We start from the raw sequence: 27,650 nt of genomic DNA, 5'->3' as shown, positions 1-27,650 counted from the left end.
AACTTTTTTTTTCTTTGTGAATTTAAATATAAAAATCAAGTTTAGAAAAATAAAATCTATAAATTTATATCTATTTTAAACAAATAAAAGTAAATATAAGAGTAATATATTCTCTGTCCAACAACAATACGGTAAATAGACACAAAAAGTATATATAATATAATTTCTTGATTTTTCAAATTATACAAATATTATTAAATAACTATTTTTAATATAATGACAAGTAAAGAAATCTCTCATTATCCTTTTTGTAGTGACGAATCTTGTATGTATTCCTAAGAAAAGGAATTTGTCCATTTTTCGGGGTCTCAAAGGGGCGTGGAAATGCATAAGAACTCTTGAATGGAAAAGAGATGTAACTCCAGTTCCTTTGAAATCGGTAGTCAATCCTATTTCCGATAGGGGCGAGAATTGAGTAATAACTTGCTTAAAAGGGGTTGGAGGGTGGTTAGTAATATATATTCTTGGCGTATATATAACCGTTTAACTCTTGTAACTTTTTCAAAGAATATCTCAACTCTCACTCCTACTTTTAGACTCATCTTTTCCACAAAACACAGCACACACTCTCTCTGTTACTGTATTCTTTCACTAAAAACTTTCAAGATCCTGCATTTTCTTGCACCCTTTACCCTACATTTTTCTGGGTATTCACTTAAATTTCAAGTACTATCTTGAAAAAAAAAAAGTATCACATTTTCTTGATGTTATTATAGTGTTGAGGATGGGTAAGAAAAGTTGGGTTTGGTGGTTTGTGACTCTGGTGCTATGGTGGAACAAGATTGCAATGGGTGAGGACTACATCAAGTACAAGGACCCGGAACAACCAGTTGGGGTTAGAGTTAAAGATCTTCTTGGTAGAATGACCCTTCAAGAAAAGATTGGACAGATGATTCAGATTGATAGGACTGTTGCCACTATTCAAATAATGAAAGACTACTATATTGGTAATATTTCAAATCTGCATATAGTATTGTGGTTTCCATGTTTGTAATTTTTCTTGTGTAGTTGGTGTTTACTACCTCCATTTCAATTTGTTTGTGTTGTTTTAACTTTACACGGAATTCAAGAAAGTAAGTACACTTGATAGATTTTGTGGTTTTAAACTAAAGATATATATAATGTATGTGAATGCCCTTTAATCTTGTTGTATAAAATATGTTATGGGGAAAGTTGGAAATGAAGAGTTGCCAAAAAGGTAAAAGAGACATTATTTTTTACATGGGTAAAAAAAGAAAGTAAGACAAACAAATTGAAAGAAGGGAGTATTTGTTTATGGAGATTTGATGATGTTAGTCTAAAGAATATTGTTTGGAGAACAGTAAGCCCTGTTTAACTTGGAGTACTACTTCAGTTACGTTTCATATCTATATAGTTGTATCATTTGAATAATTGTTTAGTTTTTTTTGTGCATTTTTTTGTTAGTTGCTGTGTGTTACTTTCCTTGTAGATTGAATAATGACATTTTGAAGTAGATTGTTACGAGAAATAGAGTATTTGATGCCCTTGTTTATAAAAACAATACATCGGGACTTCACATCTGGATTTTCTTGATAAGGAACATTCACAATATATAGTATAGTCAAACCTTTTTATAACATGGTCGTATGTTCTAATATTTTTTGGCTGCTAAAGTGAAATGTTATTATAGAGAACATATATGTAACATAACATGAAAGATCGGTCCACAAAAAACATGGTTGTTATAGTGGAATGTTGGTTATAGAGAATTATTGTTATATATAGAGGTATGCCTGTAGTACCCTTTACATACTTTCGTGTTTTCTGTTTTTTATGCATCTCTTGATCAATATTTGTTACTAGCACTTATCCTGGAGATTGAATTTAATAGTTGTAGATTTAATAAGTCGTTTTAAGAGCTATGAACACTGCAGAAAAAAAATAGTTGTGAGTATTCATGGTTACTCCAAAGTTACAAGATCAGGACATGCAAAATTGAATGGATACAGGAATAAGTCGAAAGAGTATTCAAAAGAGATGAAAAGAAGAAAGAAAGAAGGGAAGGAAGTTGAGCTAAAACAGGCATCTTTTTTCACTGATAAAGGAAGTTGAGCCGAACTTAATCAGTTTCTTCTTCCAAGTTTGAATTTTCCAGAGTATGCCAAGAGATAAGGCTGTCTATGGAGTTCGAAAGCATGTTCATAACATCTTTTTGTTATACATCAGTCTTGGCTTTCCTTGATTAGGACATTTTATAAAGTGAAACTAGGAAACTGGAAGAAATGATCATTAATCGCAAATCAAGTGATTGGAGAAATGATTATTAAGTGCAAATCACATGTAAAAACGAACATGCATCTTACAATATTTTACTTCTCTTTTTGTCAAATTCTGATATGATAGTTCAACAAAGAAATGGCATGTAATGAAGCAGTGATTAACAATGAAACATGAACTCAGGATTATCTTTTAAGGAAAAAGTAATAACAATAAACGAAAAAAGAGATGGATTGTTAGTACAACTTGTTTTGCAAATTTAGATGCAGGTTTAAATCCCAATCAAAGGCCCTACACTTCTGTTTAAAATATCTTGTTGGCATGGCAAACAGAAAATTGAAGTTTATGTTATGTTATTCTGATTCAGGTAGTGTATTAAGTGGTGGGGGAAGTACTCCACTTCCGAAAGCTACTGCCGCAGATTGGGTTAATATGGTGAATGACTACCAAAATGGTTCTATGTCAACTCGCCTTGGGATTCCAATGATATATGGGATTGATGCCGTTCACGGACACAACAATGTTTTCAATGCCACCATATTTCCACATAACATCGGGCTTGGAGCTGCCAGGTAAGGAAATTTTACATGGATAACTTCAAGTACAAAACATGCAGTGCTGAGCGTTGACTTATCAAATTTAAATCATTTGTTATTTTCTGGTTTATAGAGCATGTGTTCACATTGGACTTATAATTTGTTATCTAGTGTACTACCAAGAAACCTTTTGTTACCTAAATCAAGCTTCATATTTTTTTTCTTGAGAAAGTTTAATAATTTCATTTGCAAAGATAACATTCTGATAAGTGATTTGTTGTCTATCAAGTATCAATATACTGCTCTGCCAATAACTGTGTGTCATAGGTAAGTTATGTCTAGGAAATATGAATGTATTATATGTTCAAAAAACTTCATTTTGATAGTATCTACAATTATTTTTACATTTTCAGAATTCTTTTCCCTGTTCAAGGTAACTTGTTGTTGGCCTTATCCACTTGCTAATACATAAAAGATGTTGGTCTTATCTGAATGTTCTACCGAATATCTATTCTTCAGGGACCCTGAACTCATGCGAAGAATTGGTGATGCTACTGCTCTTGAAGTCAGAGCAACAGGGATTCCTTATGTATTTGCTCCTTGCATCGCTGTAGGTGATACAATCAGATTGATGATTGACTTTCTAATTAATCTTCTCACAATTAATTTCATTTTTCACTTTAAATTGTAAATCAAGTTTTCGTTTAAAGTTTAAACCTTTGTGGGCAGGTTTGCAGAGATCCTAGGTGGGGTCGCTGTTATGAAAGTTATAGTGAAGATCCCAAGATTGTTCAAGAAATGACGGATATTATAATTGGGTTACAAGGCGAGATTCCTAATGGTTCAAGGAAGGGCATACCTTATATTGCTGGAAAGTATGGAAACTTTGAAAGCAATTCCATGCTTATATTTTAATATGCTGTTCTTTGAAAGTTAGAACAAATATTTACAGTTGTTTTCCTCATCGTTGTGCAAAGAACTGTCAAATCTAAGTTTAAGTAATGAGAACCTTGACTGCTCTTTAGTTGCTTGTTATCATTAGAGCACAATGAAGTCCAAATATGAGATGCTTTTATGCTAATGCTGTTTTCCCTTTTTTCGCCACTGTTTTGTAGTTAATATCAATTTTTTGATGAGCCTTTTATGAATCAGTTATAGATCTTATATTTACATTTTGATAATGGTGGTTCTTGTGTAATTAAATTCTATGTTTTGCTTGTAAAAGGATTCCCTGTGTATAAACCTCTTAACTCATTCAATTTTCAGGAAAAAGGTGGCTGCTTGTGCAAAGCACTTTGTTGGTGATGGGGGCACAACTAAGGGTGTTAATGAGAATAACACTGTGACTGACAGGCATGAGTTGCTGACTATCCACATGCCCGCCTATGACGACTCAATTATCAAAGGCGTTGCTACGGTTATGGCTTCTTATTCTAGCTGGAATGGCAGAAAGATGCATGCTGACCATGATCTAGTTACTGGTTTTCTCAAGGGTACACTCAGGTTCAAGGTAATGTTCGAAAAAATGATATGAAAGATTAGATAAACCACAGTTGTCAATTCGGAAGCTTGGTTAAAGGCAGCTTGTTATTAAGCACATGAGAATTACAGAAATGTGGAATTAACATCCTCCGAAATATATTTTTGATATTTCACGTGTTTGTATCATGCCAACTTGTTGTATCACTTATTGTTTCTCATGAAGCATTAATTTCATAATTTGGAGGTGATTTCACTGATTGATGTTGATAATCTACCAGGGTTTTGTCATCTCAGATTGGCAGGGTATTGACAGACTTACCTCTCCACCTCATGCCAACTACACTTATTCAGTTGAGACTAGCATTCTAGCTGGTGTCGACATGGTAAGATTTTCCCCCCTACACCAGTGTCAACATTCAATTAATTCGGATGCATTATGTTTGGGAAATGTTTTGGTGTTCAAGCTAAATCAGGAAATGTCAAATTGGTCATTTGCAGGTTATGGTCCCATATAATTTTACCGAGTTTATCAATGATCTGACTTACCTCGTCAAGAACAATTTTATCCCAACAGATCGGATTGATGATGCAGTGGAGAGGATTTTGTCAGTTAAATTTACCATGGGACTTTTTGAGAACCCCTACACTGATTTCAGCTTGATCAACGAGGTTGGGAGCCAGGTAGGTCACTTAAACATGATACTTTACACTTCAAGCCTCAGTTACAATGTTAGTGCATGCATTGTATATGGCCATTGTTTAGTTGTTTGTGGTGGGTTAATCCTTGTCCCTGGTTGAAGGATATGTACTAGATATGGTGATCTCAAGACCCTTTCCACTTAACTACCATTTGGGGCCTATGCTGTAGCTTGAGATGTATATGTTTTGTACTGTTCGAATTGTGAAATTCAGCTTTTGTGGTTATAATAACCCCTGGTTTCCATTCAGGAACACAGGAACTTAGCAAGAGAAGCTGTGCGGAAATCTCTTGTACTGCTGAAGAATGGGAAAACTGCTAATAACCCATTGTTACCTCTTCCTAAGAAAGTGTCCAGAATTTTGGTTGCTGGCAGCCATGCTGATAACTTAGGTTATCAATGTGGCGGATGGACTATTACTTGGCAGGGGTTTAGTGGTAATGATGCTACAAGTGGTACGTTTTTTCTTCTGATACGTTTCACAAGACCTCTGATACTACATTTAATGACTTAATGTTAAATAGAAAATTTGTAAAATCACTTGACCTTATTATTTCTTGAATAATCTCCCCCACCAGCCATCCTAACAAGATTACGGGGGGAAAAGGAGAATGAGATCGAATAGAAATTTCTCTAGGAAAATATACTTGAACTGTACACAAATCATTTTGAAAATGTTATAAACTCAAATATATTGGTAGTTCTATATAGGAAACTGCAGCAGGCTAAGTAGCTAATGTTGTAATGCATAGATAACCATTTGCTATTTTCAGTTGGCTAGCATTGAAAGTTGACTGAACAGAGTGAACGCCATTTACAGGAACTACCATCCTCGGTGCAATAAAGTCTGCAGTTGATCCAGGTACAGAAGTCATCTATTTTGAGAATCCTGACAGCAAGTATGCTACTTCTAGTGGCTTTGACTATGCTATTGTGGTTGTCGGTGAGCACCCTTATGCTGAGAGTGCAGGATACAGTCCTACTCTCACAGTGGCAAATCCTGGACCTGATGTCATTAACAATATTTGCCAATCTGTGAAGTGTGTTGTCATAGTCATATCTGGTCGACCACTCGTTCTTGAGCCATATCTACCTTCAATTGATGCACTTGTAGCAGCCTGGTTACCAGGAACTGAAGGACAAGGTATCACTGATCTTCTCTTTGGGGACTGCGGATTTACTGGAAAACTTCCAAGAACATGGTTCAGAACTGTAGATCAACTTCCAATGAACGTTGGTGACCCTCACTATGATCCATTGTTTCCCTTTGGATTTGGACTCACAACATCTAAGTCAACAATAGCAAGGTAAATATCAATCATTCAGTCCAGATACTTGAGTTAAATAAAATTTCTAGCCTTCCAATAATTTTACTCAGTATGTATATTTGCTTCCTTCATCCCTAGTTACTTCCCTATTTCACATTGATGCCACTAAAACTGTTTTCATATTGCTGAGGCAGAATGTTTTAACTGCACATGAAAGTAATCACGTCTACACCAAATGTGTTTCGTATCTGCTGCTTCTGAATTATCAACATGATTCCAGAAATGTATCACTAGATACTGATTCCTATAGATTTATTTTAGTGCTGCTGAAGTTTATTTTGACATAGTCATCGATTAATATAATGTTTGTTGATCTAATTTGGTGCCATCTTGCACAGGTCTGTATCGGCGGGTGCTGCTGAAAGTCCATATGTTCTTGGGATTATGGTTTCTGTAATTATTGGTTTCTATATCCAAATTTTCCTATTAACTTGAAACAACAAATTGTTAGAAACTGGAGGAGTAGAAAGACTTGACATTTATGTAGTAACTCTATTTTTTGTAGTAGAAAGACTTTAAATATTTCTCCGTCTTAACTCTTAAACATGCAGAATTATGTGTCCATTATGACTAACAAGCTGTGTGGTTGTGATATCTAAGACAGAGTTTATATATATATATATATATATATATATATATATATATATATATTATGCCAATATACAGAGTTTAATACTGAAATCAAATTTTGACATTATCACGGCCTAATTTTTAGTTGTGGTTTGGGTGGATGGGTTACTTAAGGTGTGATATCTTTTTCTTTTTTTTTTTTGGTTTCCCACCCGGTGTCCGGAGCCCACATTGAAGCTCCAACTAAATCCGGATCGCACTCTGCAGGGCCCATTCGGGTGTGGCGCTCCCAACAGGATTTTCTCCATACTCAAGGTTCAAACCCGAGACCTCTGGTTGAAGGTGAAACACTCCCACCAGTGCACCACAACCCATGTTGGTGAGGTGTGATATCTAAGACAAAGTGCCTTTGATTTAAGTTTTAGGAGTAACTTGCATTCAAAGATTCCATAGTCCATAAGATTTTTCATTTCAAATCAAGTATCACATTTTGCTATGTTTTTTTTTTTCGACGTGGGAGTCTATATATGTTTTGTCAAGAGTGAATTTTGTTTTAACAAGCACACGTCTTCCCACATACACTACAAATGGGATGCAAAAGGTAGACTATCATTTAGCACTTCTTGACACTTTTTTTTTTTTTTATAACAAGGAAAACCCGCAGTCGCTATCCTTTGGGTGCGCACAGAGAGCACTTCTTGACACTTTTCACGAAAGAGTTCGTTAATAACTCATCACATAGATAAATAAGCGAGCAACGGAAATAGGTCAGAGACATACAAAGAGGGAGATGGAAGTACTCTCCCCATGCTCCCCAATATTAAATAAATTTATGTGTCACAATGCATTGTAGATTTTGAATCTATTTGCATGTTCACTTATAAAAATCCTGTTACAATTTTTTTCTTCCCCTTAATGATAAAGTTTAATGGACTTCTCGTGTCATCGTGGACAGCAAATCACCATGTATCGATGATTTTCAAATATTTCACCAAATTATTTAATCCATAAGAATGATACAAAAGAGTTGACGACTCACATTTACTAGTAAGTGAACAATAATTTTTTATATATATTAGTAATATATTTTTTTACTTGAGGAGATAATAAAACACAAGGCATAAAGATGATAATAAAGCAGCCCAAAACCTAAATTTGGTCGAAGCGGAACAAGTACAACTGTCTTCTCTTCTTCAACAAGTTCTTGTTTTCTCTCTCTGTATCTGAAGTAACTACTGTCTTACTGTATCCCATGTAAGTAAATCTGTGCAACTCTACATTACACTGCTATACATGTATATTCACAATTAAATTTCTAGGGTTTCTAGGTATCTTGGGTTTCTTCCGTTTGGTTCCAAAAATATTGTACTTGTTCACGGATACACTCAATTCTTTGTTTATAACGTTGTCCTGCTTGGTAATTCGAGAGATTGTTGGTTAATTTTTGATGGGTCACGGTTTTCTTGAGATGTTTTTTGCTTAAATTTTTGATGGGTCACTGTTTTCTTGAGATGTTTTTTGCTTAAATTTTTATGGGTCACTGTTTTCTTGAGATGTTTTATGCATAATTTTTTATGGGTCACTGTTTTCTTGAGATGTTTTATGCTTAATTTTTGACGGGTCACTGTTTTCTTGAGATGTTTTTTGCTTTATTTTTAATGGGTCACTGTTTTCTTGAGATGTTTTATGCTTAATTTTTGATGGGTCACTGTTTTCTTGAGATGTTTTTTGCTTAATTTTTTATGATTCACTGTCTTCTTGAGATGTTTTTTGCTTAATTTTTGATGAGTCACTGGTTCCTTGAGATGTTTTTGCTTTCTCTCTAATTGCTATTGCATTGTGTGTTAATGTTCTAATTCTCATGTCGACTGTTATGATTTTGGGAGTTATTGAACTGTTTGGGGGTGGTTTAGCTAGGGTTTAATCCCTTTTTGATATTGGGATTTTATGGCAGTGATTATAACTCTTTTTCAATTAGTGTTTTTTTGTGTTAGTGTTCTAATTCCTATTTTTGCCCGGCTTACATTCGGTAATATCTGAACTAGCTTGTTTCTCTGGTCTACATGTATGGAATTTGTGATTGGGTTTTGTTGTGACAATGTTGAAGTTCTATCAGTTTGAATTACTGTTGCATTGTGAAAAATGTTTTCTAATTGTCATTTATGCTCAGTTTTATTTTATGGTATTGCTGAAACTGGGTCATGGTGCCTGTCTTTTTGTACTAGTTTTCTGATGGGTTTTTCCTGTACTCTAAGGGGTCATTTGGTATGAGGGATAAAGATTCATTTTACCCCACGTTTGGTTAGGTATTTTTTCCAAGACAATCCTTATTTGCTCTCACCCTGGTGAACTATGGAATTTCTTTTACAGTTTAAGAACAATGTTTTCTGGAAGAGGAACCATTTTTCCTTACATAGTTGAAAAATGATTTCCTAGTTTAGTTGTTGCTGCTTAAAATGAAGTCCTATTTTTTGCTGCTATTGTATTAAGAAGTTAACTTTTATGAGCTTTTTTGGGTGGCAATGGTTAGCAAAAGTAAGATTAGTATCAGTTTTGGTGCTGCTGACTAAAATCGTTAAGTAATGAACTTATCTAGAAAAAAAATTGTTGGGTATTGAACTTTTTAATTTTTAATGTGGAACCTTTCTTTGTATATGTGTGGACTCACTCCTTGATAATATTATCTATATATATATTTTGCAGTAAAGAGATCATGGATGACCTTGATCTTATCAAACAAGAGACTATGGATGAACTTGATGAAAGCCTTAATCAACATGAGAATGAGGTAGTACCAGAGGACTTACTCCTTGAGGTGAAAGAAGAACCAACACTCCTTGAGGTGAACCAAGCGCAAGCGCAAGAGCAAGAGCAAGAGCAAGAGCAAGAGCAAGAGCAAGAGCAAGACCAAGAGCAGGATCAAGAACAGGAACAAAAACAAGAACAAGGTGTTGCTGCTACTGGAGGTGGTGGCGAAAGGTGGCCAGGGTGGCCTGGGGAAAGTGTATTTCGTATATTGGTCCCTTCACAAAAAGTAGGTAGCCTTATTGGACGCAAAGGAGAGTACATCAAAAAGATTGTTGAAGAATCAAAAGCTCGTATTAAGGTTCTTGATGGTCCTCCAGGGATTACTGAGAGAGCTGTAAGTCCCACCTATTTTACATATTCTTGTAGACAAGATACCTCTCAAAATCCACTGCGTTTTCTTCTGTGACTTTTGTTGCCTTGCTTTATAATCCATGTTTTTCCTTTTCTACCTAAAAAACTTTGTGTTGTTCCCCACCTCCAATTTTTTTTCTTTTTTTAAATAGAATGGGAAAAATACACTTCCAGAACAGATAAAAAGACTGGTTCAAAGGTTTCTGAAAAGTTCTCTTGCTGTTATTTGTCTTCCTTCCCATCTTGTTCCCTTCCTCTCTTGTCGTTGTCAAGGTATGATACTTCCTGGTGAAATTAACTTTGGATGGATGTGAACCTATCTAACTAATATTTCCCTATCAATGCTGCTTGTGTAGTTGGTCACCGTTTGTAAGTATCTATAAGTTGAATTGTAAAATAGGTGACTGCTATTGGGTTTGAGAGTGAAATGGGGACATTTAGTAGTTGATGGAAAGTGAAGCGAGAAGGTTGTAATGTCTGTTTCAATCAATCACTAGGATGTAGGTATTGAGATTGCTGCCATGTGGCTATTCTTTAGTAGCAATTAACACTGAATTTGTGGTCATGACCCAGCTTTGAAATTGAGTGTTGATAAAGAAGTAAACACTGACAGGTTCTCTGGAATGTTTGACTCACTTATGGAAGTGCATTTTGTAATCTTAGTCACAATTATCAAGAATAATAAATAAAAAGCTTGATTGTCTAAAAGGGAAACAATCTGGGACGACCCAACATAGAAGTAAGGCAGATGATTTCCTTCTCATAAAAAGAAGTAAGGCAGATGATTTCCTTCTCATAAAAAGAAGTAAGGTAGATGATTTGGCACATGAATGTTCAACATAAAAGCACATCATCTAGTCCCTAAGGCCCCATGATGGACTAGTGGCCCCTAACATGTTCCAGTCTTTTAAAACATTTTTTAACTATGTGCATCTTCTATTTATAAGAATTTTATATTAGTCTTTTACCTTTCTTAGAGTATGGCCTATACTAATGAAAAGAGAATATACTCTGTGTCTATATATATATCTATGTATATAAAATAATGAAGAGAACATACTTTATATGGATGTATATATATCAGTAATGGAAGAGAATACTTTCTTCAAATTCATAATGGGGAAGCTTGTATTGCTGCAGTTAAGTTCAAAAAAAATTTAATCTAGGTATGGTTAAGTTATTTATTAATTGTATTGTGGTTTGCTGTGATGCTGAAGGTAATGGTATCTGCCAGGGAGGAGCCTGAATCCTCTCTTCCACCTGCTATAGACGGTCTTCTGAGGGTCCATAGACGTGTTGTGGATGGGCTGGAGAATGATTCTTCTCATCCTCCTCCAACTGTAGCTGGAAAGGTCTCAACAAAGCTGCTTGTGCCAGCTTCACAGGCTGGAAGTCTTATTGGAAAACAAGGGACAACCGTCAAGTCCATTCAAGAAGCATCCAGTTGTATTGTTAGAGTTCTTGGAACAGGTTCTTTCCTTTCCTTTTTAGATATCTCTGTTATTCAACTTAGTAACAAGGATTTTACCATTCCAGCCCATGTACTAGGGACATTTCTTCCGCCTTTCATTTCTTCTTTTTTGTTCCGGACTCTGATATCAATTAGTCATTTTCAACAGGTGATCTGAGCTGTGACTATTGACTATTACTCCCTGTGATTTCCTTGATAATTATGTGTGTTGATTGTGCTTCTTTGTGTAGCAGAAGTTACTTTAGTATTTCATATAATAAGGAATCGAACCGGTAATCATTTAAGGATGAAAACAATAACAGTTTGAAGTATTTATTCAAAACAATTAGCAAGAATTTGAAGTTCTATTGATGCTAGTGTTTCAAACATCTAAAGAAAAGAACTAAAGGTACTAGAAGGGTGTTCTCCAAACTTTCCTTTAATGAATTTGTATCAAATCTTTTTTTTTTCAGAAGAATTATTTTAAAAATATTATCGATTTCATTCTACTAGAAATAGCATGTTTAATACGTCATAGTTTGTTACACTTGAATTGAATCACGCTTATACAAGTTGCTCTCATGTAAATTGTAAATGTCGCATCCAGATGCTGTGTATCTTGTATTAAGTAGTAAACCAAGAGCAGAAGTTTAGGAGCTTTTTGGGTCAAAGTTAGAATTTGCTACTATTAATTGAGCCTTGATTTGATCCAAACTAGTTGGGATTGACTATATTAATTTTTTTTGGCGACATACATAAATGACCCCATGAAATTGTTTTCAACGACCAGATAGACACCCCAACTAATCCAGTGACCAACTAGACCTCTGGTCCCTCAAAATTGTGCTTCAGAAACACCCAATGCTGGCAGGATTCAAGTGTGAATTACAAATGTGCTAAAGCAGTTTAAGTGCTCCATAATTTGGCTACACGTTGTATCTGAGTGGTTCAAATGAAAATTAAAATAACTCCCCTCCAATAATATTTAATAAATAAATAAAAATTAAAATTAAAAAAATAATCATTTTCCATGTTCATCTAACCCATGAATTAACCCCTTAATCATTCTTTGGTCCCCTCCCCTTTCCCTGTTGGTTTCTCCTCCCCTTTTGTTTCTACTCCCTCCGTTCTTTGTTTTTTTTTTTTTTAAGAAAGGTAACATTCATATGTATTGACAAAAACCAGTACATGGGTTGTACTGAAAACCATAATTACAACTTATCGACAAAACAGGATATTTGAATCTAAATTCTAAATAGAGCCAAGGATCTCAATAATTGACTCAGTATCCTCTAAGTACATTTGTTTGCACCAGAAACAAAAAAGTTTGATACAATTCAATTTGATCTTCTGAAGATCACAACTTTTGCTCTCAAAACATTTAGCATTTCTCTCTCTCCAGACTGTCCACCAGATACATGCTAGATACAGGCTGGGAGAATCCTCCATCCATCTCTGTCTGAAGCTCCCCCACCTACCTCTTCCTAACTGTAGAGGAGGTGGGTGATTCTGTTAGGCATGGTCCAAACAACACCCCTGAAGCTGATAAAAATCCTCCAAAGGTGTGCATCGGTCGGTTCGGTTCGGTTTTATATATTATCGGTTCGGTTTTTGATTTTTAAATATGTTAAACCAATAACCAAACCAGTAAGATATTTTTTATCGGTTTTGATCCTTAACGATTCAGTTTTTGGTTTAACCAATAAGAAAATATTTATAAAACAAATGTATGACTTTTCTAATAAATTTGATGCGTAAACACAATAATGTAACTTTACAAATGCTCATAAAATAGAAACAACAATAACAAAGATGAAAAGAACTATACAAGCGTAACACAGAGAAATTAAGAGGAATATGGTTATTACTTTAAATTTTAACATTTTTTATAATGTGAAATTGTGAACTCAAAGTCATTGTGAAGTGTGAATTGTAGGCTAAAAGACAAAGATAGTAATTACTAAGGTATTGAGATTTTAATATATAATATATATGTACAAGTAAAAGTAGTAAATTACTAGTCTTAATGGGTTATCGGTTTACCCAATAACCCAATATTAAAAACCAATACCGAACCGATAACCCAATAATTTTTTTTATAAAACCATTAAAAAATCTTTAATCCAATAACAATAAACCAATAACACTTTTATCGGTTCGGTTTTTGCACACCCCTAGTTGGGTTGTTATCTTGCACTGTAAAAATAGATGGCCAACTGTCTCAACCTCTTCTCCACACAAATAGCATCTCGAGCACATAAAGAACTTCCTCTTCTTGAGATTTTCTTGTGTCAGGACTGCTTCTCTTGCCAGCAAACAAGTAAAACATGCCACCTTGAAAGGGGTTTTTGTTTTCCAGATCTGTTTCCATGGCCTATTTGGTGGTTGTTGGCCACCTTTGTTCAAAAACTTGTATGCTGAGTTCACCTTATACATGCCTTTGCTGTCTTTGTTCCACCATAATCTATCAACCTCGTTTTTTCCTCATTCTTAATCATTGGAATGCCCTCTCCCCTCTTAGGTTCTTCTTCCTGTTAATAATGAAGAAGTTTTGGGGTTAGTTTTAGTTTTTATGGGTCAAATATAGGTGCGTTGGCGAAGTAGATAATCAAAATTTGATTAATTTGTTGTTTAGATCCTATAACTTTTTTCAAGGTTGAAACTTTTTAGACTCATTAATGGTGAATGGAAATTTGAAGGAGTGAGGAGGAAGATTGTGAAAACATTGGGCCTATATAACTTTAAAAAATAAAATTTACAAGGATTCACGCACCAAATTTGGGTGAAAGACAAATTTTGCCATGCCAACCTGAGGGATGCATGAGACACAACTGTGTCAAGTGGAGGTGTCTATTTGGTCACTGGGTTAGTTAAAGCATCTATCTGGTCATTATGGACAACTTAAAGGTTCATCTATGCATTTCACCTTTTTTTTAATAATGAAGTAATGCTTTCATTAAAAGGCATCCAGTGGATCCAAAACTTGTACAAAAACATTTGACTTTTATGTAAAAGCTAAAGTCAACAAATGCTAAAAACTGCAACACATTATTTACATTTGAACATTTCCCCAAACTATATACTCCCTCCTTTTTCACAAAGAGTGACCTGGTTTGACTTGGCACAAAGTTTTAGAGAATAAAAAAGACTTTTGAATCTTGTGGTCCTAAATTAAAGTTATGTCAAATGTACTAAATAGCCCTTCAATCTTGTGGCTTTAAACATGCCACATGGAAAGCTGAGATTAAAATGTTACCAAAAGAGGAAAGAGGTCATTCTTTTTGAAACAGACTAAAAAGGAAAGGAGGTCATTCTTTTTGAAACGGAGGGAGTAAATCTTTTGTAGCTATATAGCTTTATTTAGGCTCATTTCATTTATACATTAAAAGATCTATCTTTTAATGCAAAATCGGGCTTGACTAAACTAGATTTTTAACTTCCAACTTACTCTTGCATTGACATACGTCTAATAAAAAGACTGGGAAAAAATAATGAGTTATCTTAATCAAAGGATCAAATGAAGACCATTAATTTGGACAACAAGAGTGATTGTCTAAACTAGACTTTTGCAATAATTTCAAAAGATGGTGTCCTCTTAATAAGACATTGCAAATGAAATACAACGTATAATTCTTTTCGACAAAAGAATAGTTTGCTAGGAAAGTATTATCTGGTTGATAATAAGGTAAGTGCAGGGAGAAAGAGTTGGTTTGAGAAGTGGGTGGAACTCAAGATGAAGATCACCATATACTGAAGAGAAATTACAAGTCACTAAACAAAAGGCCTTTTTAAAAATATTTTGTTATTTTTATTTATCAAAAAAATTGTGTGTGTCATTTTTCTTTAAATAGGTAACACATGTTACTTATTAGTATACTAGTAAAATTACCCGCGCTTTGCGCGGTTATTTAGTATCACGCAATTTATAAAATAATGTTTAAAACCTATTCGTCATTAAAACTAAAACACTATATTGTCTTACATACAAGATTATGTAGTAAAAACATTAATAATGTAAAGGAAAATGAAAATTATTACATCTTATCATTTCTCCTTAATAACATAAGCATAAATTAATGACCATAAAAATACATACCAGGATCTGTAACATAAGCAATGGTGTCAGCGAGCCACTCAACAGGAGCAAAATACACAAATATTTAATTGTGAAGAAGAAGAAGAAGAGGTTCAAAATTTTTGTTGTTTTAAAATGAGAGGAAATCCCTCTATTTATAGACAACAAATGGTAGTTTGAACAAATGTTTATTGTGCCTTATCGGAATGATAGCAACTATTTGGAAAAGTTGCAACCCTTCGAGAAGGTCACAACCTTTCATAAAAGTCACAATTTTTCATAAAAGTCACAATTTTTTCATAAAAGTCTCAACTCTTAATTAAAGTCGCACCTTTTCATAAAAGTCCCAACTTTTCATAAAAGTCGCAACTCTTCATAAAAGTCGCAACTTTTCATGAAAGAGGAAGGTTAGTTTTGGAAATAAATAAAATGAAAGGAAATTCTAGTTTGTGGTGGCGCCACGTAGGCGGCTCTAAGGTTCTCTTTTATATATATATATATGATATATGATTTATATAAGCACAGACTACACAAAATAGTGTGATCCTATATAATTACAGAGAGTTGTCCAGTCTGATCTCCTATAACCTAGACTCTCATAAGTCATTAGTTATCCTACTTCTTGAGGGTATTCTTGTTCACACTAAAAATAAAAAAATGACTAATGAATTCATCTTTAACCTCTGAATGGAACTGCTATTGTCCCCAAAACATCTCTGGTTCCTCTCCTTCCAAACTATCCACCAGATGACAGATACAAGCTTGGGACAGTTCCATCTTGTTCTGTGTCCTGACAGGTTTCCATCTCTATTTCAGCAAGCTAGACTTCCTGGACTCTCCTGGTGTGGACAACCTGATTCTCTTAGGCTAATGGAAGTCTTCCATAGTTGATCTGTCACTCTATAGTGTAAAAAGAGATGATCAATTGTTTCTGTCTCAGCACCACATAAATTACACCTGTGTAGCATAATTGGATTCCCCTCTTGATGAAATTTTCTTGAGTTAAAATTGCCTCTTTTGCCAGTAGCCATGATAAACATGATACTCTGTATGGAACTTTGACTTTCTATATCATCTTCTAAAGCCAACATCCAATCTTGTTGTTCGGACAATTGAAATATCTGTATACTGAATTAATTAATCTGCCTTGAGCATTTCCATTCCACAACATGCTCTCCTCATTAGTAGAAAAACCTTTGAATTGTTCAAGAGTGTTATAGAACTCTGTTATTCTATCCACTTCACCTATCATTGAGTAATCTTCTGAAACTAAGATGCCATGCTAGGTTATCCCTTACCTTTCTTGATGTTGCTTTGTGCTGCTGGTTCAACATGTACAATTCAGGTATAGTTGCCATCATATCTATAATCTGGTAGTATTGATGTCAAAGAAGAAAAGAGGAAGGCAAGACTACAACTCAAGCCTCAATACTCTTTTTTTATATCGCTATCTCCATATTCATGAAAATTTATATTATGTATTGTACCTATATGCTCTACCTCCAAGGTAGGGGACCTAGGGGTAAGGTCTGCCTACACCCTACCCTCCCCAGACCTCAATTTGTGGGATTTGTTGATGTTGTTTGTATTGAGCCTGTAAGTATATGTGCATTTCTAGCTTTGTTTCAGCACCAATCTTGTTCAAAATGATTTTAATTACTGCCTACGTTTCAGTTTTGTTTGTCTTTCTTTAGCCCTTCTAAAAAAATGCCTCTTCCCTTTTTTTTTATATAACTTTTCAGTTCTAACTTTCAACATGGAATGTTTAAGACCTCAAGATTAAAGGGCATTTTGGTACATTTTGCATATCTTTAGTTTTTTTGATGAAGAAAAAAAAAACCACTAGATTCAAAAGTCTTCTTTTCTTCTTTAACTCCGTGCCAACTCAATACCAGGCAAACAAATAGAAATGGAGTACAATAAAGGCTGGATTTCTGGTAACTTTGAAGATATGAAACAAAGAGGAGCTGTGGGTTTTGGAGGAGAAAAGGTCTCTCATGATATGTTTGAAATTTACAGCTTGTTTGGGAAAGATTAAAAGTAGATTAAAAGTGCACCAAATTGCTAAATAATAAAGACTATTAACATACCATGTAAAAGAACGAGGATGATTTTATATCTCCACTCAAAGATATGGGGCCATTTTGGGCTTTCCCTTGTGACTCCAACTTTGGTTATCTATGATTCACCATGTATTTGTAAAAAGAGCAAGTATAAAATTCTCCAGGTGGTTGCTTCATAAATAGCTCTGAAATTCTATCCTGACAAAAATTTGCCATCATATGGATGTTTTGGAAGATGTAGTTTCAAATATTTTGCTATGCTACTTTACTACAGTATGTTTATCTCCTGACCTTCCCTAGCCCTCCAAAACTAATGCTGGAAGAGGATAATCAAACCTAAAAGATCAAGGAAGTGAAGGCATCTCCTTCAGATATGCTTCACCAACGTTTTCATACTTAAATCTTCGTTTCACTTCCTTCCAAATGAAAGAATGCAAACATTATGTATGAAGACATTTGTGAAGCATCCCTGAATGAGTTTGATGCCAAGGGTGTGGTCTTGTTCTGTGGTCATTCTGGTCTAATTTTGGATTTATAGTCAGGACCTCTTACATCTCATTGCGTGTAGGACTATGTTGTTCCACACTTTGGCTCAAGAGCACGTGCTGATCCTCCTAGGTCAAGGAGGCATCTAATCTTTTTGTACTCTAGGTATGTGCACTGTTTGTATGCATAGGCTTGAGCACACTGAATTAAAATTCACCAAGCTGAGAAGTTTTTTCAAAACTTGCACTACTATTGCCAACTGAATTTGGTTTCATCCTTCTTTGGAAACCTTAAACCTGAGATTAAACTAAAACTTTTCACATATATGTATCAAGGTAAAAACATGAAAATAATAAGTTAGTGGAAAGTTCAAACATGCAATAAACTATAAAGTGGAAAAATCACATACCTGTTGTGTATGTTTATTATTTATCCCTAATTTAATACTAGAGGAGTTAAGTACGGTAAATTCCCATGGTTAAATTGTTCAGCTGGATTTGGAGATCGCGAGGTCCTTAATTGGTACTATAGCCTCTCTACTTTCGTCATGAACTATTCTTTCAGGACTGTTATGTTCAATTTGCCTTTTCAACTGTGACTGAATAACTAGTTTCTGATGCTTACATATCATTGCAGAGGACCTTCCCATGTTTGCACTTCAAGATGATAGGATAGTTGAAGTAGTAGGGGAACCTGTTGGTGTACACAAGGCAGTTGAGTTAATTGCTTCTCACCTGAGGAAATTTTTGGTTGATCGTGGCATAATCCCAGTATTTGAGATGCAAGTAAGTCTCCTTTTAGTTAAATATTTTCGGACAGGAGCTTAGCATCTTTTAATGGAACTTCTTTGTTGCTTAGATGCAAATGCCACCAAATCCACCTGTGGAACACATGCCACCTCCCCAAACTTGGGGTCCTCCACCCCAAGCTTTCCCACAAACCGCTGCTGGAGGTCCGGGATATGGTAATAGTCCTCATTTCATGCCACCATCCAGGCAACACGATAATTATTATCCACCAGCTGACATGCCACCTCCTATGGATAAACAACCTCATCAAGGCATTTCTGCATACGGAAGAGAGGCTCCAATGTCAATGCATTCATCATCCAACAACCCAGCAGCACCGTCTCTTATTACTCAGGTATGCTCTCTTACTATAAAACACAGTGTTTTGGTATTTAAAGAGAAATAAGCTGGGACTTTGTGGTAATGGACTTGGTTAAATTTTTATTTGCTGTTCTACATGAGGAAAACAATTCAGCAGTTTTTTTCACTAAGCTTAAGGTTCAATCATGTCAACAAATAACCTCCCCTTTGTCTCTCTTCCCTAACTTTCTGGCATGTGCTAAGAGATGGATGGGGATTACCCAAAAAAAGGGGGGGATTGCTAAACATTATGCATTTCAGTAACAGATATGAAATGCTTAAATGGTAGGGCAAACCTTTTTTGGGATTTTATTCCAAGGTAGTTCTGCTAACCATGACTAGTGGGACAAGTCCTAAATTTCTTGAGGAATACTCACTGGCAGGTTTTTGGAGTTTGAGGATCAACATATCTGATTTTGTATTGTATGACATCGGAGTTTGGACATAAATCTGTTAGTTTTGTAATAAGAAATTTTGCATTGTTGGAATTATGTTAGTGTACAAATCACAATATTATATAGTTAAAATTGTTTGAAATTTTTTGAAAAATTCGTAATTGGGAGAATAGATTTGCCTATTAATATTTTTTTATTAATATTAATGATGAGATCTATTATCTCCTTTTGCATGTCCTCTAAAATTTAATTTAGGTGCAAATATTCATTTTGTATTTTTTCCATGAAGACTGCTCAATTAGTTACTAGATTTTCTAGGCTTGTTTTTTGCCTGCTCTTGTATTCCCTGTTTCTTGTTTCTCTCAGCTTCTGTTGCGGGTGACCTTGGGTTACACTAGTACCTTATTAAATTGTATATTTATCTGAGAATTAAGAAATCGCTCTTGTGAAATACTTTTAATTTTTGACAATTTTAATGCCAGACATCCTAAGTAAACCTAATATTTGTTTTGATGAAGTGCTAGTAAACAAAAATGGGAAGAAGAAAGATATTCATGTGCTGATTTTTGCTTTATTTGAGTGGCGTAATTTTGCAGATTACACAGCAGATGCAGATCCCTCTGGCCTTTGCTGATGCTGTGATTGGAACAAATGGTGCAAGCATAAGCTACATCCGACGGGTTAGTGGTGCTACTGTTACCATACAGGAAACAAAGGGAGTTCCTGGGGAGATGACTGTTGAAATCAATGGAACTGCTTCTCAAGTCCAAACAGCACAACAATTGATACAGGTAAAATTCTTGCTTGGCTTTTTAATCAATCATTTATATTTACTGATTCATCTTTTGCATTTTTTATTAAACTGATTGCAAAATAATGTGGTTCATGCTACAGTGCTCTACCCAGTCCCTAGGCCTCTTTCCCTTTCAGCTCAAATTTTAGGGTTTTGCTTATGCCAGAATTACTGTGGCAGTTCAAGCGTATTATATAAATTTTGATAGGGGATCAGATGTAAAAGTCCTTCCTGATGGATTTCCTAGATCTCAAGCTTCTTGCTCATAGAGAACATTTTACTAATAATTCTATTGAAAATCTCAGCTTCTCAGCTTCTACCCTCAATACCAAACATTGTTTACGTTATCCTTCTCCACTAAGTTTTCGCAATAATAGCTTTGGCCAGAACCACCTCACTCGGCAAGCGATGCTAATGATCTGATTTCCAAAGAATGCTAAGCACCCCATGTGGCGACAAGAAATGTAAAACAAGTTATCTGTTTAACATACTTTTTTCGGGTCACTAATCAGATAAAATGGTAGAGAAAAGTCATTTGAATCGAGAAAGTAGGCTGATAGTGTTTTATAGTTGTATGAAATGCTAGAAAAATGAGTCTTTTGTGATTATTTATCTTTGGGCCGGAAGGCGCCAGAGAAAATGTGAAGGAGATGAGCAAAATTTGTGCCTACTCGTGCTTTGTTTTTAAAGATTATTAGCCTTGCTGCAAAAGGCAAGTCAATCCAGTTACCCCGATGTTTGGTGGTGGATCTTGAGAAGTAATGGAGTGTTTCTCTGTGAAATCTTTCTATGAGAAGCTTTTAGTTAGGTAGGAGCATGTTTTCTCATGCAAAAGAAAAAGGAGCATGTTTTCTCATGTAATGCAATATAGATTCCAAAGGTTCGGAGGAAAGTGTGCCTTTTCACTTGGTTAGCCGCTAGAGGGGTGATTTTGACACCAGAAAATCTGAGAAAGTGGAAGGTTGGTGTTATATGTGTAAGGAGATGGGCGAGGACGTGGATCATCTTCTTCTACATTGCGGGTTAACCATGAGGTTATGGTGGGTTATTTTGGTGGTTTGACACTCCATGGGGAATGCTGAAAACTGTGGAAGAGTTGATGTCCAGCTGTAAAATGGGAGGAGGAGAAGATGTAGGGCCTTGAACGTGGTTCCATTTGTTTTAATGTTTGTTTTGAGAGAGATAAGAGAGCTTTTGTAGGAGTGGAGTCAAGTTACTCTCAGTTGAGGAGTAGTCTCCATTCCCTTGGTTTAGCCGATTATTATGCTTGTCGTGTCCTATGTTTAACTTTATTTGTGTTGCAGAATTTCATGGCAGATGCAGGGGCACCTCAGCCACAGACAGGTCCACCAGCTGATCAAGGCTACAACCCGTATGGAGCTCCTCCTCCTTCTATGTATTCATCAGCCCCTTCAAATGCAGGTGTTCCGGGGCAATCTGGGGGATATGGTTCAGTGTATGGCAACAATTATGGCTATTGAACTGGATCTATCTGCCATTAATTTGGCGAACAAAACTTATAATCCTTTCGCAAGGGTGTTTTGTATTTTGTGTTGTACTCTTCAGTTAGGCCTAGTGACATAGAGTGATGTATGCATTAGGCTCGTTTACAATCTTCAATCTACAAAAATGCTTACTTTATTGGTGTCCTGTTTCCTCTCTATCTGCACCTTTCCATGACTGACTAATATGCTAAATCCTCGACACTTTAAAACTTGCTAGGTTACCTGGGAAATTCTATATATGCTCAATTGGTAATTTGGTAGTGATACTGACAGCAACAAAGATGTTGATTCATTTAGACTCTTTCTTCTCGACCTATTTGACTCTCAAACCCTAATTATTTAGGCAGTGTTAGAATCTAGATCAAGTTCCTCCATGGGTATAATTTCTAGGTAAAAAGAATGCTAAATTATCCAAAATCAAATGCGTATGCCTGCCTCGACCTCTCTTTAGACATCTTCCGGACCTCAGTTCATGTGAATGTCAACAAAATTTGACCTCCCAGTCTAAATTCTTTGAAAGGAAGAAAGTATTGAATTTGGATCAAAGAACCTTAAAAGGGAATTAAAATTGAACACTACCATGGCGGTGTCATTAATTTTTGTGTTAATTTTCATCATAAAACTACCTGCGAACTATTACTATAAATTTTCAGAAACACTTTGGTCTGTTATTTGAGAAAACAAATTCAAATTCTTTTTTCGGAAAGTATCAGTTCAAGACTTCTTTCCATCCACAAACAGTGGTGGATCCAGAAATTTCATTCGAGGGATGCAAAAAATAAAAGTATAAACGTGTGAATAAGTCAACAAAATATAATCCCAAGCAAGTAGTAGTATATAGTTTATAGATACAAAAAGTTTGTTCCGTTACAAGAAGCTTTTTAGCATGTATGGATTTTTTTGGGTTTAAATCCACTTTTTTAGCACAAACCTGAAAGATTGGTCCTAAAAGTAAATGAAAGAGAAGCTAAAGAAAAAACAAGTGTTCACAATGGGATTCCATCCTTGGACGCGAGAGTCAATTTACCACTGCGTTTCAACTTGTTTCTTGTTCATGAAGGGGTTCAAGATTAATCTCACACCATTTCCAGATTCTTATTATATTCATAACCTGAATAAAGTATCACAAAACAGGAGACCCCAGTTTCAACCCAACTTTTGTTTGAGGGCAGATAGTTTCATATTTTATAAAGTGATTTGAATGAGTTCAGAAAGAAAGCCAAGATAAATGACAAATGAAAACCTACATTCAAGCTTTGATTGCTCAGATGTTCACTTTATTGGGCCCAAATGTAATGACAGACCTAACAAGCGGAAAACCTCAAACCAGAGAATCTCACACATCTATTATTTCTACTTGGTTGAAGGTGCCTTCTCCAGCTTCCGTTCTGGCTTAAGGAAGGGATCCTGCAAGTTGGCAGTTGAATAAAATGTATCAACTGAGAGGACAAACTCTAAAATCCACCTTTATAGTAATATATGTTAGAAATCAACAGCCAGAAATGCACATTACTTTCTTAGAGAACTTATTAGCAACCAAAATGGGGAAGATATTGCAGCAAAAAGAAAAAAAGAAGTATATTTTTGATTTATTATCTATCAGTCAGTGCTGTGACACAAAATTCTATCACAGAAAGCAATGATATATGTTATCTTTTAACCACTTGAGATTTTAACTGAGAAGGAACTTGCCGCTAGCTTATAGAGTCCTCAACAATAAAACAAAGGCCTAACAATTACCACATCATTTTACCTCGCGAAATAGGTCTTTTTCAGAAATTCTGCCTAAAAGACAACCAAAAAGCCAGGTCATTTCAGCAGTTCAGTTTCATTCAATTAAGCATCTACTCTCCCTATCCCCAGGAAAAGGGGGGGGGGGTCATCTCCTAAATATTTAATTGCTCCATGACAAGTTCCTTTACTCCCTTTCCGAATTACATCTTCAGACTTCATCAGTATCCTCTCCATACACCACATAAATTTCAATGGTTATAAATGCTGCAGCTTTACAGAGATCAGTATCCAAGTACTTACAACTCACATTTCCAAAAAAATTCAGCATTGACTAAGTCATGATTTTAGCAGAATAAAAGAAAACACAAGATTTTTTTTAATTAGAGAAACCCTACGTATAACCCATGGTGCATCTTGTGTTACATCTCCAACACAGCAGTTACTGTTGGACAGTCTTACGGGGCTAAAAACTAACAATTTTTGCAAGATATTGCTGAATGAAGGTGGAGAACTGAGGAACTCACCATCACTTATCTGTGGGCTATGAAAAGATGTTGACTGTTGATTAACAGTGCCAAAGAACACAACAGTCACAGAAGTAACAAAAAGGAAGAAGAGTCGAATGTATCAGAAAAACGAAAAAATGTCAGCAGAAAAAATACAGTAGGGGCAAGTGTAGCTCAAGATTGAACAGCCAAAGAAAATGATTTGGGGTTGTTTGGGGGTTGTGTGTGGAAGTGGGGAGGGGAGGCGGCAAGAGAATTATAGAGAGAAGGGAAAAGGGTATTCCAAACTTTACAAGGGATCAGAAGAAAAATACACATATGGAGATGAAGCAAAAATGGGAACTTTCTCATAATCCTACTATAACTTTAGCTTCTACTCAAGACTTTCTTCCTTTATTCTGTGGCCTTCTACTTGCAGAAATGAACAAATAGTTATTTGGTTTAGCAACAGAGATTAGGCATCTCTTTTATTCCGTCTCTTTATTATACAAATGCCTAATCAAGTAAGACAGCTAGGTATTTTTTTCCAAAAAAATAAGTTAGACACACATGATACATGCATAAAAAGAAATGTTACTTATATTTATATGGCCTAGGGTTAAGCTCCCCATTCTGCTCATCTCCATGGATATATGATGAAACTTAGCTCAAAAGCTACTTGAACCAGCTCAAGCTCAATCTGGCATCAGTAACATTATCTAGTAGAGGTGAAAAGAATTGGAAAGAGGAAGGAAAATAAATAACAACATTATTCAGTAAGGAGTAAAATTGGAGGGCTGGGTAACTTTTTTGGGGCCCTCTAAAGTTGGAGGTATAGAAAGAAGCATACATCTTTCACTTCTCTTCCACTTGTACAAAGCAAGTAGAAGTAAAAGTTGAATATTCGGGGATGTCAAACTATGAATGCCTGTCTTGTTACCCACTCCCTCTCATTTGTGGAGCTGGAACCAAATGTAGACCATTCACCTCCCAAGGTACCATTGTTTCGTACACTCTTAAGACAAGTTATCAACCAGATGAAAAACCCATCACCCGGTAAATCCCTTCTACAGATTAATGATTTTAGTGATCTGCTTGCAGTTCAGACCCTCCATAGACTTGAACAACTGTACGTGAATCCAAATGAACTGCAAATCAGGAGACCCTGGGTCCCAATTTACCTCCGCAACACCATTCTTTCAAGACTTTCTAGCAGGAAGCTCCCAAAACAATCTCATTATCAATTTCCTTTCGATATATATACAGAGACCACTCAAGTCAAACTCCGACACCCTTGTGTGAGTAGGTTACATGCGTTTCTTCATTTTTTCTATATGTTGATTGTATCTAACATGCATAAGACATGGATATGGGTGCTTCATTCAGATCCCTCAAAACACACAATCACACTCACCTTCTCGGATCAATTAAAATAGTTTTGAGATTAGAGATTAATACGACAAAGCTCAAACCCTATACACCTCTGTCCTTGGATTGAGATTTGGAAACGCAAAATCTTCATTATATGGATAATTCACTCAAAAATATCAAGAAAACCCTAATCTAATCCCGATCTAAAACATTCAACAAAAATCAACGAAAGAGCGAAAGAGCTTCAACAACCATTCCACTAAGGTAAATAACAATCGAACAAACACGAGCAACGCCACTGCACAAGGATGATGCACAAATCCAAAAAGGACGTAGAACAAATACAAAAAAAAATTAAAAAGCTAAAATTACATAGAGAGCTTACATTTTGGATAAAGATAAAATTGGCGACAACAATAGTACCGACGATTCCGCCGAGTATAGCAACAGGACCAGTTAACAAGCTCCATTTTCTGTGAATCATCTTCGATATTCTTCACCTTCTGCTTCTCTTCTCTGCTCTCGTAGAAAATTCTGTAATCCGAATTAAAGAAAAACGCAGTTCGAGATACCAAATCAAATGGGCCTCTCAAATTCGGGTTTTCGGTTCTCGATCCTTGTTGTTTTGCCTTCTAATTGACTACATCCTTACTGTTTTACACTTGACAAATAACGTCCCTGAAGTTTTTCCAACTTAACCAAAAACATCCCTCGGTTAGATTTTCCGTTAAATACTAACATGGTTTCACCTTTCTCACTTCACAACACAACTATAGGTATATATATTTGGTATAATACGTAAATGTTTTTTTTTTTTAAATTTGACCTCAATTGTCATTGATGCCCTCAATGCACAAGTAGTACGTAGAATAATACAAGTCATGTAGGAAACAAATTGCACGTAAGATGCCAAGTAGAACGTATGCATCTACTTATTAATTCTATATAAATTTAAGTGTTTATTTGTACACACTTAATTTTAAAGTACCGTTAGTGTAAATCAAAATTTTGGGTTATGTGGGCTTCTATTTCCTCAATGCAAGGCAGTAGGCACTTCGTTAGTTGCCTTTAATTTCTACTAAATTTGTTTTCTTGTCATTTTAAAAAACAGGTCAGTGTCAACTGTTTATTTTTATATATGGTAACATCCTGTGTGGATATAGTCCTTTATGTATTAACATGGATTGGTTGAGATCATTCGTTAATTAAAGGTCTCATGTTCGAATTTTGAGTATGAAAACATATTAGTGAAAACACCACCTCCAAAAGTGGGTCCTGCAACACATTCGAATTAATCGATACCAAACACCGAAGAAAGAAAGAGGAAAGATAGTCCTTTCTATTACTTGGGACAATCACAAAAGAGAAGTCCAATATTTTGAGACACGAAAAATAAGTTCGAGAATGGGTTCTCGATTCAAGGAAAAACAATCCAAAGTAAAAGTTAATGGAAGTGAAAAAGTCATGGTAAAATAGTAAAGAAAGTATGACAAAAACTATCAAGAACAATAATTACAACAAAATAATATGATAATCAAAGTACAAGAAACATAAGATAATTACATAAATCAAAGGACAAGATACTTACTACCTCCGGGCTCCCACCAACACAAATATTGGAAGACAATACCCACCAATGCGTAAGTAAAACGAAAGAAAACATTTCTTTTTTATCTCTGCTAAGATTTGAACTTTGGTTAGCTATTTTATTTTTCACTTCATTGAAAACTAGACCACTTAACTTGCACCGTGGTCGAGGCGCTGTGTGGATAGAAACATAGTTTAACCAATAAAAATGAAAAGAAGAAAAACTAAGCCAAAGAATATAGACAACAAACTAGAAGAAACAGCAATACTGCAATGACATGGGACTCTTAACCAATCAAAATCACATAGAAGAAGTGATTATGATAGACTATAATGCTTGTCTATGTACAACAAGATTATAGCCAGCCAGCTACAAAACTGGAAACTTCATTTATTTGATACCAGACCTGAGCATCTTTAACCAAACATTTGTTTGGAACATAACAAAATAAGGGACTGCTGCACCTGCACTCAACATATTGTTAGTTTACTATATTATAGCATGTCAATTGAGAAGGGGATGTAAATTACATAGGGCATCCACAAC

At 35.3% G+C, this 27,650-nt stretch overlaps 2 protein-coding genes across 2 annotated transcripts; both read left to right on the top strand.

The window, feature by feature from the left end:
* Positions 1 to 524: 524 nt before the first annotated feature.
* LOC125853669 (uncharacterized) lies at positions 525 to 6,809 on the top strand. Its single transcript, XM_049533391.1, has 10 exons — positions 525 to 947; positions 2,606 to 2,810; positions 3,294 to 3,384; positions 3,504 to 3,649; positions 4,041 to 4,284; positions 4,535 to 4,639; positions 4,755 to 4,937; positions 5,205 to 5,409; positions 5,775 to 6,261; positions 6,621 to 6,809. Exons 1-10 carry the CDS (start codon positions 725 to 727, stop codon positions 6,715 to 6,717), a joined length of 1,986 nt encoding a protein of 661 aa, XP_049389348.1. The 5' UTR covers positions 525 to 724; the 3' UTR covers positions 6,718 to 6,809.
* A 1,158-nt stretch (positions 6,810 to 7,967) lies between these two features.
* Positions 7,968 to 22,086, top strand: LOC125868376 (flowering locus K homology domain). Its single transcript, XM_049549044.1, has 7 exons — positions 7,968 to 8,106; positions 9,556 to 9,994; positions 11,229 to 11,481; positions 18,722 to 18,870; positions 18,944 to 19,228; positions 20,225 to 20,419; positions 21,726 to 22,086. The coding sequence occupies exons 2-7, from the start codon at positions 9,566 to 9,568 to the stop codon at positions 21,900 to 21,902; spliced, it is 1,488 nt and encodes a 495-aa protein (XP_049405001.1). The 5' UTR covers positions 7,968 to 8,106; positions 9,556 to 9,565; the 3' UTR covers positions 21,903 to 22,086.
* The last annotated feature ends 5,564 nt before the right edge of the window (positions 22,087 to 27,650 follow it).

Source organism: Solanum stenotomum, chromosome 1 (assembly GCF_019186545.1).
Source record: "Solanum stenotomum isolate F172 chromosome 1, ASM1918654v1, whole genome shotgun sequence".
NCBI classification, from domain to species: domain Eukaryota; kingdom Viridiplantae; phylum Streptophyta; class Magnoliopsida; order Solanales; family Solanaceae; genus Solanum; species Solanum stenotomum.
This window is presented reverse-complemented; position numbering and strand designations above follow the sequence as displayed.